Raw genomic sequence first — 15,649 nt, forward strand, 5'->3', positions numbered from 1 at the left:
GAGGCTGGAGAGCGAGTGCTGCTGCATCACAATGAGGACACAGCCAGGGAAAGACAAAACATCCCCTCACCACGTGCAGGAAGCTCACAATAAACTGCATACCCCGTGAGCGCTGCCATCAGACTGAACCTGCTGGCTCACAAGGAGCCATCCTACCCCGGGGCCACGCTGCAGTGGGCTGCAGAGCGTAATGGGCCAAGGGCTCATCTGTGACCCTGCCTGTCCCCCATGCCCCACTGCATCCCGCTCCTCACCTCCCCTCCTTCCGAGCTGGTGTTGCCAAAAGCCACACAGTCCTTCTCCTGACTTGTGGTGGGCAAAAGGGGCCACCTAGTCATCTTGGAAAGGCATCTGGCTGCCCTTGTGGTCACAGAGCAAGTGATGACAAGGCATCATTGCCAGCAGAAGCACACCATGCACAGAAGCACCTTTTGCAGGTTTTGTTTTATTTGTAAAAAAATCCCCCCCTGAAGTTGAAATACAGAGTAACTGGAAAAAAAGTCTCACAACATAGTAATAAAACATCTTTATTCCCTCTTAAATATAATCTCTAAAACTATAAGCCTATAATTCCTGTTAAATCTCACTTAATTGAATGGTCTTTATAGGCTTTTCTCATTGGAGAATGAACATTGAATACTGGCTTCAACACAACATCGGGAAAACAGTAGTACGGGGAATAAATCACTGACTTTGGGTACCTCAGGAAACGCTGCGGTACCCGGCGGAGACACGATGAGCAGGAGACGTGTGCTCGCGCAGGGCAGCAGGATTGGGGCCGGGGCTGCACGTCCCTCCCTCCCTCCCTCTCACCAGAGTACAAGGAGAAGGTGACCACACACAAGCGAGAGCCTGAGCCACGCAGCCCCAGGCAGAGGGATGAGAACTGTGGAGGAAACGAGAGACGCAGCAGGAGAGGTTCTGGGAGCAGTGCTGCTGCCACGGCTCCCCAACCTCTTGACAACAACTCCTGGTTGAGCACAAGGGTGACATGAGCCATGGTGACCCTTTGGCTTTAGGGTGGGCTGAACTGAAGTTAAAAGATACAGGATTTGCCCCAAAAATGTGTAACTTACTTCTTGTTTAACCAGCTGTCCTCTAAGCTGATGAAGTTCTCATGCAAAGGGAATTAGACCAGCTGGTGATGTGGGAGAAGAGGAGCCCCTGAGGGCCAGGTCTGCTGGTCCAGCTGAAATGACAGCTGGAGAAGAGTCTCATGAACCCCTTGGACTAACACAGTGTCCTGTCCTGTAGGGTTTACTCCCCTTCTGGATGTTCATGGTGCCGATGCAGCTGCCCTGTGGGGCCAGGGCTCAGGCAGAGGGTGTGGGGTGCTGCTCCCCACTCAGCCTGGTACATGCTGCCTTCTCCCCAGCCAGGCCACACCGAAAAACATCTGCTCAGAAACAGACATCCAGGAGAAACTGTGGGGTAGATCCAGTGAAAAAACTGCTCTGCCTTTGGTGCCTTTTTACTGTCATATAATAGGGAAAAAACGTGTCAGCTGCCCCCCACCCCCCTCCCTGTTAACTATTGCATAAGTCACTCAAAAATACTGATAGGACATACTGGAATATTTTATGGAAACCTCCTTTTGCTCTCACCAGTCCCTGAAGCAAGCCAGGAGAGGTGATGAAATACATTCCCTAACACCTCCTGCTAGCAGTGCACAAAACCAAATGATCTTTCCAGACACTTCCCTGACCGACATACACGACTTTCCAGCACTTGTCTATATTTTTCACTCATCATCTCTCTCTCAGCTTTACTTTGTCTTCCCTGCTGCTTTAATCATGTCCTTCTCCTGCTGGCCTTCCTCTCATCAGGGGACACGGTGTCAGAAAGAGGCAGTGTCGAGCCAGCGCAGCTCCTGAACTTGTCCACTAAATCATGCCTCAGCTGGTCTAGGGAAGGTTGCGATGACCTTCCCGCTCCCTGGTTAGCAGGCAAATCCAGGGTAGAAGCAAAGCGCAGCATCATGTCGATGTACTCTGGCAAAACCCAGCATAAGCTGCAGGAAAATGAAGACCTCCAGACCTTCCCGCTTACCTTTTGGGAATGAAGGTACTCAGGCCGTGAGCACATCGCTCCGCCAGCCGTTGCACGGTGCATCATGCCCCGAGAGCTGCAGGCACCAGCTACACGCTACCCCCTTGTAGTGCGCAGTGTTGACGGCACGGCGACTCAGTGCTGGTGCCACAGCCAGGCCAGTGTCTTCACGAGCAGGTCTGGGATTTGAAGGGACAGGCTTTTGGACACCTCAAACCCACCTGGCCAGATCAGGTCAGAAGCGGCATACTCCAGCGCCTTGTTTGAAACCAGGACTCTGGGTAGGGACCCAGAGAAAACAGGGGAAACCTGAATCCCCCTTCACTTGGGGAGGCTGTGGCTGGTGTGAGGGTACTCAGCACCCTGGTCAGACTGCTGCAGGGAGGGTCCAGCACCAGGACGTGAGCCGAGGAACTGCAATTGTGACCAGACCACAGTGTTTGCTAGGGGTGCGGTGACTCCACGGCATCTAATACTTGCAGAAGGTGAGGGGGTGAGAAAGTGCTCTGAGTTCACAGGGTGCTGACAGACACGGGGAACACCACGGCACATAAATGTATCCATGCACAGCCACAATCCGAAGTCTCTGGGGGCTGCCCTAGATGTGGGGCTCACCGATAGCTTCGTTCCTCTTCTCAAACTTCAATTTGAGCTCTGACACGAGGGCATTGTGGGCGCTGCTATGGCCTCTCTTCTTCAGCTGCTTGTTTATAAACTTGGGGGTGAGGGACCCGGACACTGTTGGCACCCGCCAACCTGGGTCGTCCCCCCTGGGAGCCAGGGCAGGGGGCGGTGGGGGCGAGGGGGCGGTTGGAGCAACCTGGATGTTGTTGTTGCTGTTCTCATTGTGTAGGCTCTTGGCATCATCCTCAACGACAAACTTCTCCGCAGCATTGCTGGGCCTCTTGAACTTCAGCCACTCCATCCTGATTGTCCGGGACGGCGGGGTCTGTCTCTTTTTTATGATCCTTCTCACCGGCATGATTTTGTTGGACCGCTTATTGCGCCAGAACATGGCAGTAGAGATCATGATAGTTATCAGCACCATTATGCCCATGACACCAGCTAGCACTCCTAAGGCTTTCATGGGGTTATCTTTAGTTTGCATCAAAAAGGCGGCCATAGGCCCTTTGTGAAGAGTCTGTAAAAGAGTACAAAGAAAGCACGTGACTTACTCTATGGGACAGACAGTGACCCAGAAATTTCATTTGTCCAAAATATGTAACAAGCAGGGCTGACTAATGGAAGTTGTCTCTAAAAAAAAATGAGAGTCAAAGAGCCAGTCCAGGTTTGGAGAATTTAAGCTGGGGCGGGAGACTGGCCATGACAGTATTGTGAGATGGATGACTGTCGAACACGAAAGCTTACAGGCATATTACTGCCAAATTAGGACGGATTCCTGCATGTCACCATAGTGTTTAACTTGCAAGAACTGAGCAAGAAAATAATTGGCTGCAGGATCTGCAGCTGTATTGTAGTACCACATTTCAGAGTGAATTTCCTAGGAATAATAGTGTTGAACCCAAACAGAAGTTTGTTAGTAGAAAATGATCTTTCAAAACCACTTGCAGGTGATACGGTGATGCAGTTTATAGGGTTATTACTGAGCATGGCCTTGAGAAGATTCTGAGAAAACTTCATTTGATAAAATTACAGTGTACGAAGGAGTAGTTAGCAGGTATGTGCTGCATTCTGTTTTCAAGTACTCTTTTACAGACACAACAAAACTCTTTGAGGTAGGGGAGATGAGTAGAGCTAAAGAGCTTTGTTTTTACAAATCAAAGAAGTAAGCAGTAACATAAGCTACGTATGGCATATTAAGGACAAATGAATGGCCAGTTCACTTTGCACCTTAGCACACTGTGCGCCTCGGAGGTCCCCGTATAATTTTGCGGATTTTGCCCTGCGGGTGGAGCCTGGATCTTTTCACACTTTTCCAGTACATGATGGTGGAGATCACCATTGTTAAAGAAATGGTGGAAAGGACGCCACTCATGCAAATTCCAAATATCGTCCATGGACGCTTCTTGAGGCCTAAAATATAGGATTTTACCCTGGACTTGATCTGGAAATATCAAAAATAAGATAAATGGTCAACCCTCAAGTGCTTATATTTGAAAGAGGCCAGTATCTATTATAAATACCTCTATGGAGCTAGGGTGAAACGTGTACAGGATAGAGCATGTAAAATAAAGGGAGCTAAGTGCTGAACTAGGCACAGGAGAGGAGGCAGCTGCAATGACACTGAACTGAATCCAGAAACACTGAGACGTTAGGGAGCATGTATAAACACTTGGTTAATCAGGGAATAAAGGGTAGCAGCTCAGCATGTAAATCACCCTTATTCACAGTGTGGTAGTCCACCCTTGGACTAAATTTCCAGGAGTTCATAATGAAAAATTATGGTCCTGCAATGGCATCTGGGCAGACATTAGTGTTGTGCAAGGCCAAGAGATCCTTCAGAAATGGCACATTCACGAGCAGGTTCATTTACCAAGAGCTGGTCATAAAGCTACGTGCGGCTGTGGAGAGACAGAGTTACCCATCGTGCCCCACTCCGCTGGCCCTTGACCTCAGGAGGGAACCATCACCCAAACTTTGCATGTCTAGTAACCGATTATCTGCATTGCAGTTAGCGGTCTAAGCTGCCAGCTTTTAGTCAGTGGGCAGAAAAGGACACCTCCAGAGTAGCAGTCACCACATGCTAAACAGGTATCAAAGACAGAGAGTATAAGGAGACCCTTGTGACTAGCTTGGACTTGGACCTCTGGCTTTTAGACATTTAAAGTGAGATCAGATAGATTTCCCTGTCTGACTCTAAACTAGGACGCTCACCTCTTTATCCTCCCCAGTCTGTGGAGGGAGATGACTAAGAATATCACCACAGAATGCTTCAGAGAATCTCTTGTCATGTGTTACACAGGAACACTATTTTAAAATCACATCCCTAAACTTAGGGAATGAAAATCCACTAATAAACAGTCCATTGTCTTCATGTCTGTATTTTCACAACCTACCTTGAACACATTATCTAAGCCCACTCCTCCTGTGCCCTGAATGTTTCCTATTGCCAAAGAGAACTGGGCAAAGAAATGCTATTGAAACTCAAAGACCATGTTACCTTACAGGTAGTGACCAATTGGCATAATTTTGCTGGGCAAAATTTTTTCCATTATTTAATCAGGAATGGACCTGGGGTAGAAACCAAAAGCAGCGCAGCCCATGACTTGGGCAGAGCTTGGATTCACATCAGCTTTGCTGTTTTGCCTTACATGGATTTTGTGTACTTAAATCCCATCAGATGACAGAAATTCTACCCTGGCTTACCTAACTTCATGTGAAAGTCTGATGAATTAAGTGACAGATAAACCCTGCTAAGTAGTACATGACCTGAAATGAGTCCACTTATTATGAGTGTTGTCAAGATGTATTTTGTAGTGAGGCACTGATGGTTAAATAGTATAGGACCAACACGAGGAGAAAGATGACGTATACTTAAGAAGAGCTATATCTCAGTAATAATTATTTGACTAGCTATTTGAAAATCTTGAATAAATGGGATTAGACAGAAATACGTGTCTATGTTGCCAGCGTACAACAGTTGCGGGGCTGAGAAACTGATGGAAATTGTATGGGCAGTTTCAGAATTCGTCTTCCTTCAACTCCCCCTTGTCTCACCAATTTTGGCACCAAGTTCAGGCTCCCAGTAATTAGTACGAAAACTAAAACCATTGATAGTTAGCTGGTTCAGCCTATATTTTAGTTACTGGACCAATAGCTTTGCCTAGAATCAGCCTTGGATAACAAATCTTCTGTAGTGTCTGCATAAAAACATAAGGAATTTTGTAAGCACACAGCTAGAGAATTTCTTTTGTCATGGCCATGACACAGAATAAACAGGAGGAAACAACTTGCAAACCAAGCCTGGAATGTCATCATCTTAGCCAGCCTGCAGAGAGGGTTAAGGTAAGTGCATTTGTCACCAAAAAGCTTTGCAATCTTGTTTGTGTCACCACTGTGGCCTGGTCAGTTAACACACAGAACAGATCTGCGAGAGGTCTGAGCGCCCCTTGGCAGTGAAAGTCTGGGAGCATTTGGACACCTAAGTTTAAGTGATGTGGCCCTGAGCACTGCCCTGCACGTTCAAAACACCTTCAAGTCCTTGTATCGATTACCAACAGTGCCCCAGAACTGGGTCAACAGAGAGTGCCATTTGTAATTTATTTGGCTGTTGTTTTTCCCTAAGAGGCATACTGCATTTTGGGGAATACTGATTTTTCTTGTACACATAAACCAGAAGCAGATATACAATGAAATGAAAGCTGCTATGGGAAACACCATCATATCTCTGTGGGCTGAAACCTGGAAGAAATACTCTCTCTCTTAATAGCCATCGAAGGAGTTAAAAGACCACTGTTCACAAGAGATAATGCTCTACTGGTTTTTTGCTGTGACTTCGGAGTTATGATGAGCAATGGCCAAGAGAAGGGTTGGGGACAGTTAAAGGTTTACAGAGCTGTGGTGGAAGTTTGGAAGTAGCTAAGCTGTTTGTATCAGCTTTGAGAATGGAGAAGTCCAATCCTGGGACAAGAATACAATTTAAAAGATTAAAGAAACTGTTTGGATCAAAAGATGCCATCACCTGTTTTGTATTTAATGGACACATGTAGTCCCTTGCAGAACCCTTGTGACTGTCCATCTCCTGCCGAGATGGTCCTCAGCCCAAGTCCCGTGGGGTGCTGAAGTGCCCAGCGGTCACTGGCACTCGTCAGCTTTTGAGGGGCTCTAACACTGACACATGCCTTTGAGCCTGGCTTTGTAAGATCCAGCATTGTGCAATTTAAGTGTGGATAGATGCTTTCAGGCTCTGTTCCTGAAGGACAGGCTGCAGCAAACACCCCTCTGCAGCATGTGGGACTTATTCTTGCCATCCTTCCTCTATAGTGGCTTCCTCGTCAGAAACCCGCATTTTCCAGAGAAGATGTCTCTTTTTGCTACTGAAATGGTGACTTATTGCCTTTATTTTTCTCTCTCCTGACAGTTTGCAGTGTGCAGACATCCACACCTGGCAGCTTCTCAAGAAGCCTTTCATAACGCATGGGTTGCGGGGGGCGATGTACCCAGAAGTTGGTCACAGGAGTGTGTGGCTGAGCCCTTCAACCACGAGACCCGCTAAGGCTCACCAGCTATATTTAGAAGTCTAAGTAGGTGAAGCTGTTAAGAGCCCAAGCTATGGCAGATTATAGACAACCCAGGCTGTGTCAACTTGGGCAAGTGGATCAGTACAACGAACCAGCTGATTCTGAGGAGCCCGCTTCCATGTATTCAGCATTTCTGGGCTTTTGTTTCAGATTGCCCTAGCCTGGTTGCAGGGACCAACCCGTTCCCCAGACAGATTTGCATCTGAAGGAAGTCCACTTTGTGTGCTTGGAGCTGTCTGAGGCATGAGCCATCCCACAGCGTGTGGGGATCATCAGGGGCTTGGCTTCAGAAGTAACTTCTGAACCGAGGTAGAACACAAGCGGCCTCCCGCAGTGCTTATCCCTAAGAGCCATACATGAAGGCTGCATTCACATCACTTTGCAATACAAACACCAGCATGGGGCAAGACTTCTCAAATCACACCAGCCTTCTCTGAGTCACTTTTTTCAAGGTCCATGTAACTGTGGAAAGAAGAGGCTAACTGCTCTGCAAATGTGACAAAGGATGTTTGGTGCCATCAGCAGCCACGGTTCCCATGGTTGCAGAGTTAGTGTGAGAGAGGAGGAGATATTCACATTAATGCACAGAATGCATTTGTTGAACCTTTCAATTAGCAGATTCTAAACCTGAGACTTGCCAGCTATATTTAGAAGTCTAAATGAGTGGCCAAAGCTATTAAGAACCACAGATTATGTTGTCTAAATGTGGACTTAAGCCTTAGTCCATGAAGAGGTGTAAATAAACACCCCCATATATTTGCAGAACCTCAGCGGAGTCGTGAAAAGGCGGAGGAATCTCACCCATCAGGCCAACCTTCAGGATTAGGAGTGGGAATCAGCTTTCCGTGAAAATCTCAGGCAGAAGGAATACATTTTTGTGTGAGACATAAGGGTGCATAGAGTGGCTTTTTTAGCATATGTTTCTTATTCTGTTGAGGCAGGACAGGAGATTAACAGATGCCACTCAATACCAATTTCCATAAACCCAGACTCAGTTAAATTAAAAGGCCTCTGGAATTTTTTATCGCTGTATTATTCCTAGAGCAAAAGGTCCTTTTGATGAGCAATACTGCTGAACTTAGCCACAAGGCATCTATCTCGAAGGGCACAGCCTTGCACTAATTACAATGGTAAATGTTAATCAGAAAATACGCCTGTTTAATTGCTTAGTGTGATTAACACTGCAGGAAACCTCTAGAGGATGCATTCAAAAATATCCTCCTTATCCCAAAGCAGTGATAGATAAATGCCCACCAAACAGTCAACTGAAAGAGACTTTGTACAGCTGGAGCACAGGGAGGTGAATTGTACATTTGTAAAGCCTGAGAGAGACAGGGAGAGAGAGATAGTGAGGGGGAGAGGGGATGGGCCAACAGTGGGGACAGTGCCTGAGGCCACCTGCTGGCACCCTCTGTGAGAAGCCTGGATGCGAGGTAGGGAGGATGGGTGCTCCCACTGTTGGCTACGGGTAGCAATTCTTATTTGTTGTATAAAACTGCCTAAACTTACTGTTTCCATGGGAAACCAAAGGGTTAAGCAGTTTGTTTCCTTGGTATCAGTAAGAATGGCTAAATCTCTAGACTCATCACAGGGACCCAGCATGTGCAGTGCCCCAGCTCCATATGGCAGAGCCTGGGAGCATCATGCCCTGCCTGTGCCGTGTCCCAGCGTCGCTGCACAGCAGCTTTCGTGGAGGTGTTGAATCAAGGCACCTGATCAGCAGCATCAGTGGAGTAAGAGGAGACAGAAAAAACAAAGAGAGACTATAACAGATAAAGGAGCAGTGGGTGCATTTTGACCAAACAAAGAGAAGGCCAGCTGCTGTCTGTAGGAAAAGGTTTGCATCTTTGCCCAGTATGTGTGCGGTCCAGAGACTGTCAGGCTAATGATGTGTTTCTCATCTCCTTTAAAGCCCATTTCCTCCCTGCTAGTACCTACTTAAAGGCATGGCAAGGCAGTTACAATAAGCAAGAATCATGCAAGCATGTGCTGCTCACCATAATCGCTGCTTGTTCTTTGGTTGACATAAAAGTTAGGCTCACGGGACACTCTCAACCTACATGTGTTATCTTTTAGAACCTTCTTGTTTCACTGCTAATAATACTGCAGTTATTAAACTCACATCCAAAATTCTATGTACTTCAAAGCTTTTCTATAAAGTTTTCTCACTTTTCCTATGTCACACTTATGTTGACTTGCAAAACTGGGCTGACATATTTCACTCTGGCCCCTGCTTACTCTCTCCTCACTTTTTGTAAGGGAAAAAGATACAGGGAAAAGAGATTGTTTTCTTCTTGTGAATGAAAACAAAAAAGCAGAAACGTAGCAGTCACGATTTCACTCTCAGGAGTTGATAGTCCTTAATTTTCTTCTATCTTTAACAATCAGACACAAGGACCTCATCTCCCCACCTTATGCTCCTACCTTTGTACCTTTGCAATTCCTCTGATCAAACTGTATTTTACATTTGTGGCTGTAGAATCCAGCTCCACCACAAGGCTCTAGAAACACTCTACAAAACAGAGCTAGCAAGAAGAGAGAAGTAACGGCTGGCAACTTTTGGCTGTCTATCTCAACTCCTGAAGCATTCTTAAAGTAGTCTCAGGAATGGGGCAAGCAGTGACTACTCTTTGGTGACTATCGAGGATCCTCTCACCTAAGGATTTTTCCAAAATGTTTGCTTACCTCCTCTGTGATGTCAATCTTCAGAACTGCTGTGGTACTGAAGGACGGGGAGCCTCGGTCTTTGGCCTGCACCACCACTGACCATATGCAGTCTTTGTTCCTTGTGATGTTGTGTATGATGTCCAGTGAACGGATATAGGATTTCAGCTTGATTTCCCCAGTGCTTTGGTCTATATCAAACACATTGGCTGGATCTGCTTGCATGATGGAATAATCCACGATGTTGTTGGGCTCTTCTGCATCTTGATCTATAGCCTGGTAGGGGAGGTGTAAAGAACAAAGGTGTTATTGTTTGTATCTTTGCCTGAAGACAAAACTCTAGAAGATTCTGAGTGTTCACTTCTGATAATATCCACGCTATGAGATGACTGGGCTGGTTTTGTTTCATCTTGGATACAATTTTCCCTTTTCTGGTATCAGCTATGCTACATTTTCGAGTGAAAAACAGCAGGAGTAGAGTTCTTTTTGTGTAAGCGATTTCTATTTGAGATTAAATAAAATCAGAGGAAAAACTGAACCGTAACCTATCTGCAGAATGCAAATGGTCTACTGCTGGGGACTTTCTCACACAGCACGGGGGACAGATGTGAAGTGAAAGAGAACAATGGGATTAACTCCACACTACAAACTATAGCTGCCTTAATGTTTGTGCTGTGGTATTTACTCCACTAACATTAGGTGTTGTGCAATCAGGCTTCACATTCAAATATGTGTAACATAGGATGAACTGCTCCTTTGCCTGTGAATTGTTATTGTATTTTTTTTACCTCCTGTTCCAGACTGGATCAATGAATACAATTCTGCAAAGCCAAGGGAAAGAAGTTGTGTGGTTAAGCACAAAGGCGTGGTGGGAAGGTTAAGTATCCAAACCTCTGTACTTTAAATTCACTTTTCTTACTTGGGCTTCTTATGATCACTGTGTAATCCAGGATCCTTCACCAGTTGATGGTTCAAATGCTGTAACAGAACTTTATCTTTTGCCTATAGAATTTATTTCTCCTTTCTGTAAATACCATCATTCCATGCTTTAATCCATTTGTTACGTAAAAATGGATGTGCAAAATAAAGTCTCAGGAACAGCCAACTTTCAGACATTCATCACGATCCCTGAGCAATAAACAGCAGAGCTGGGGCTTTTCCAAAGTGCTCTGCTTTGTGACACGCTGTGTTGTACTCTCTCACCTCTATCTTCACTGGTGACCCGATGATCATCGTCTTTTCCTGGATGTTCTCATTGAACTCTGGAGAGTGGTCATTGACATCTAGCACAGTGATGAACACTTCAGCCAGGCTGTATTTCCCATCTGTGTCCTCTGCCTTCACATAGAAATTGTACTTCGAGTTCACTTCAGCATCTAAGACAGCCCAGGGCTGGGTGTAAATTATACCTGTTGATGGGTGGATTAAGAACCTGGAAAAGAAACATGGAAAGACTTTTGGGATTTTTGGTTGCTTAATGTGTGTTTAGAGCCTGGGGCAAAGGTGGGCTCTGAACATCAAAATGCTGTACCCTTCACCTAGCTCCTGTCTGGCTGGTGTTTCCAAACCATTCACTCTATGTATTTTTGGCCAGTTCCTTTAGGCCTGAAAACCAGAAAACTATCAGTGTCTGGGTTTTGTTGTTGTTGTTTGGTTGGTTTCCCCCCCCCAATCTATTATGCATTAGCCATTTTAGCTGTATTTTCTGGTAAAGTCTTTGTCCTCAGCAAATGCTCAGTGTGATGGCCTTCTCCCAGAGTGATTTCTTTGCGTTAAAACATTAAGGAGCTGCCTATTTTTTTCAGTTTGTAAGTACAATGTATTAGATCATGTCCTGCATCAATTAAGATTGATTGATATCACTTCAGTAGCTAAGGGAAGCATGCTGCATATCATATTTAAGCTCTTCACTTCTCAGAATGGGTAAGAAAAATGGCTGCTCTCAAATCCCCCAAAGTGCAGGGCAAATTATCTCCTCCAAAAATAATCACTTCTCCATAGACTGGCACTGGGATGGAGTAGGTGTTCAGATTTGTCTGTAACAAGTTCAATTCTACACATTTGTAATTACGGAGACACTGTCAAAAGTGTCAGCCAAAAGCTTGTATTTATAGAAAAGAAGTGTCCTTTTAAAATGGAGTGCCAATGTAGGCTCCAAGCAGTAGGTTTTTTACAGATGAAAGGTTTTATATACTCTTTAATTAATGTAAAGGACAGCAAAATATTTTCTGTATTTCAACTGTGAGTGCAATTGAGAGTGATTATAAAAGGTGCACTTCCTGGTCCAGAAACTTCAACTGTTTTCATTACCCTGTTAAATACAAATGCAAGTCTTGATGAAAACCAAGACCTGGCAGTGGAAAGAGCTGTCCAAACTCTTGGTAGGAGACAGTGCCCATGCGGAGTGCTTCCTTACCACCCACCCCTGCCTAACTGTTCAGAGAAGACTCTTATCACTCTTATTTTAGCAGAAGAATAGAAGCACTGAGATGTGAAGAGACTGCAGCAGTGTACCCCACTCCCACTTGGATGTAGGATTACCCACATAATGGGTTTATCTTCAACAGTTAACACTATTCTTGTCACTCCAGTACAACTCATCTTTCTGCCAACGCAACTGCCTATCCTCTGATGTAACCCCTGAGGCAGAAAAAAATCATGCCTCTAATTGAAACTCTTAAATCTGCATCAAACTGTGTTCAGCAGATCTGGAGGTCTCAGGGCTAGGAAATCTATCCAGCCTTGCAGAGCCATGCCATTCTGTCACAAGGAGAAGCAAAAAAACAAAACAAACCAAAAACCCCAAATCATACTTAAGAAGGAAAAAAAGTATTCACATCTTAATTTCCTCATTCAACAGCATAAGACAGAGTCTGTGCATCCCAATAACTCCCAACAGGATAGAGTTACACTCACGCTTTTTCCTAAATCTTTTGTCAACAACCTTCACCAACTTCTTTGCACCAGCTGCTATATTTTAAACCTGAGGTCTGACTGCACAACATGACCTTTGCCTGCTTGCCTCTATGCAGTTAGCAGCAAGCTTAAGGATTTAGTGAAGAGCTCAAAATAATCCATCCTGGAAATGCTCCCATAGGTGTAGCCTTCTGGCTACAGAGGAGATTCACACTTAACATCTTGGATTTTGGACTTTGATTGTGCCTCCTAAACGGCTTTCACCTTAACAAAAAGAGTACAGCTTTAACCCCAGGTGGATAACGTATGGGGAAAAATGGATTCTGGGGATGAGCACCTGAAAAGCTCATTCATTTCCAGTATTCTGCCCTGCGGCCCCACGGTGTCCAGGAGCTGCAGGTTTCAGCAGCAGTATCTATGATGGCCAGTGATGCCAGCCACGGCTGGGAGCCCCAGCCAATGGGCCAACTGCTGGGGCACTGGGAGAAATCAGTGTTTCAGGATGTTCTTACCACAGCACTGTCCTCAAAGACAGGGAGAGGGAGCTAAGCTTCATTACAAAATCAAGTAAGCATCAGGTTCCCTTCTTCTCTGATGCAGGACCATTAGGTATAAATATACAAACCACTCTGAACACCCAATGCAGCTAGCATCCAAAGCTACGGTTTATATTCTTGAAGTCTTGCTGCCTTGATTTATTTTGACAACAATTGAAACTGAACGATCTGTACAGCTATAGGGAAAGGGAAGGGGAAAGAGCAAGGGATTGTTTTTTTCCCCCAGAACTGACTTTTCACAACTAGACCAAAACCTCCTCTTTCTCTTACAAGTGTTTCTCAAATGGTGATTGAACAGATCCTGCAGACTGGTACTTCAGCTGCCTTATGTCTCTTTGGGGGCTTGCGGGTAAAGTTCCATGGGTTCATGAAGCAGATGCTTAATGATCACATTAGTTTTCCTGTTGTTGTTCTCACAGAATTTACAAAGAACATAGCATAAATGTCCTTGGAAATGAGCAGGTCAAGAGCCTGTTCTTTTTTTAAAAAAAAAATATTTAAAATCTCTGCTTAAAACTCTGCTTAGAGGTTATGTAGCATGCGTTGGTTTTTTTTTGTTTTGTGTGTTTGTTGGGTTTTTTTTTTTTTTTACTTACAGATCTGCTCCTGTTCCATAGATAGAGTACTTGACTTCTCCCCAGAGCCCTGAATCTGGATCTGTAGCCTTAAGAAAATAAAATGAGTCATATTTTACTAAATTGCAAAAAGAAACGTTTCAGTTTTCTTTTAACAACAAGCCATGCAAAACCCCAAATGCTTTTCCCTCTTTGTTGACATCATATTTTTAAAGGGAAATCACATAAACAAATGGGCACTTAGAAAACTGCAAAATCTATCATAAGGCTGTCCTAGGAAGGTGCTAGGACGCTGCTGTCCCCTGGCCAGGCTGGTGCCAGAGGCTCTGGCAGGGAGAAAGCCACTAGATGGCCCCATCTATTGATATTTAAGTCTCCCTGCCTTTGGCAGGGATGAACCTCATCTCAGTGACGCAAACAAACTGCCCACTCTCAAGCCTTCCTAATTACCAGTTAAATATTAATGTGTATTCCCTGAACAAAATTATTTACTTTAAATAGAGTATTTTTTTAAGCCTCTGCTTATTTAATTGATTCAATTTAAAGTAATGCATAACAAACGTTTCAATCTATACACAATATTTCATCTTTGTTTAGATTTTAATCTTGTGCCTGTATGACTTTTAGTAATGCAGATACTACACCAGAAACCATCTTTTTCCAGACTGTTGCTGGCTTCCTCCCTTAGCTCAGGATCAGGAAAGCTATCGATTTGGTAACAACTCTTTCCATAAGCTCCTGGTTCTCTGATAGCTCTGAGGAGGTGCGATATTATCCTGTTGTAGCTAGCCATCAAAATTCACGGCGGCAGCGATTGATTCATTTATCTTCCTGCTTAAATATTGAACTCTGGAACAATGTCTTTGATTAGAAGTGCTCAAGGCCAGGCTTTGAGCAACCTGACCTAGTGGAAAGTATCCCTGCCTGTGGCAGGAGGGTTGAAACTAGATGGTCTGTAAGGTCCCTTCCAAGCCAAACCACTCCTGCATGGTTAACAGAACACAGCTGCAGCCCTGCTGGTCAGTGTTTTTTGGTTCTTTGACATGAGCTTGTCAGATTCTTTCACCATAATCTTGATCGCAGTCTACTTTAGGACTGCCTAACTTTTCCTAAAACATTTGCACACCTGGGACTTCTGCCAGAATTGTCACCCTGAGTGCCTGGAGTGTCTCAGTTTGTCAGGTATATATGTGAATCCGGGTTCAAGCTCTGAGCTGACAGCACATGACACTAAATTTTACACGGACTCCTCAGCCACGCTGTCCTGTGCACCTTGGCTCAGAATGATGCCTTTGCAAACTTTTTAAAAATTTCTTTTTTTTACTGTTCACCTCCTAGATTTTTTTTATTCCTCTTGCTGCAGAGATAGTGAGATTGCGAGTCTGTTTCCTACATCTTTTCTATTAGTCTCCTCTAATAACCTTTTCTGTGTTGTTTATGGTCCACTTCTCCTTCCATCCCTAAAATTTGCCTTCAGCACTTCACTATTCTGATTATTTAATTTTCTTCCTTATTTGCAGCCAGGCTCTGCTGGAGATGTCTGGCAACCCGTCTCCCTCATCCTTACGGTGCGGCCCCTGCAAGGTGACTTGCATCACCCACCGAGCCCCACATGGCCAGGAGCTTTCTCTGCTTTGCAATGTGAGATCCGTTTCCAGTCCTAGCAGCTGCATTAAGGAGATACAGC

The 15,649-nt window shown here is 44.9% G+C and overlaps 1 protein-coding gene across 1 annotated transcript in view; it reads right to left on the reverse strand.

Annotated features, from left to right (window-relative positions):
* Nucleotides 1–2,647: 2,647 nt before the first annotated feature.
* The window catches only part of CDHR1 (cadherin-related family member 1), a 44,457-nt gene continuing 31,455 nt past the window's right edge, over nt 2,648–15,649 (reverse strand). Inside the window, exons 14-17 of the mRNA XM_010148175.1 lie at nt 13,984–14,051; nt 11,118–11,346; nt 9,936–10,190; nt 2,648–3,190 (exon numbers count right to left, since the gene is read on the reverse strand). Of these exons, the coding sequence (XP_010146477.1) occupies nt 2,648–3,190; nt 9,936–10,190; nt 11,118–11,346; nt 13,984–14,051 (1,095 nt within the window). The remainder of the gene's footprint in view (nt 3,191–9,935; nt 10,191–11,117; nt 11,347–13,983; nt 14,052–15,649) is intronic.

This window comes from Eurypyga helias, unplaced genomic scaffold, assembly GCF_000690775.1.
Source record: "Eurypyga helias isolate BGI_N326 unplaced genomic scaffold, ASM69077v1 scaffold18043, whole genome shotgun sequence".
Classification (NCBI taxonomy): Eukaryota; Metazoa; Chordata; class Aves; order Eurypygiformes; family Eurypygidae; genus Eurypyga; species Eurypyga helias.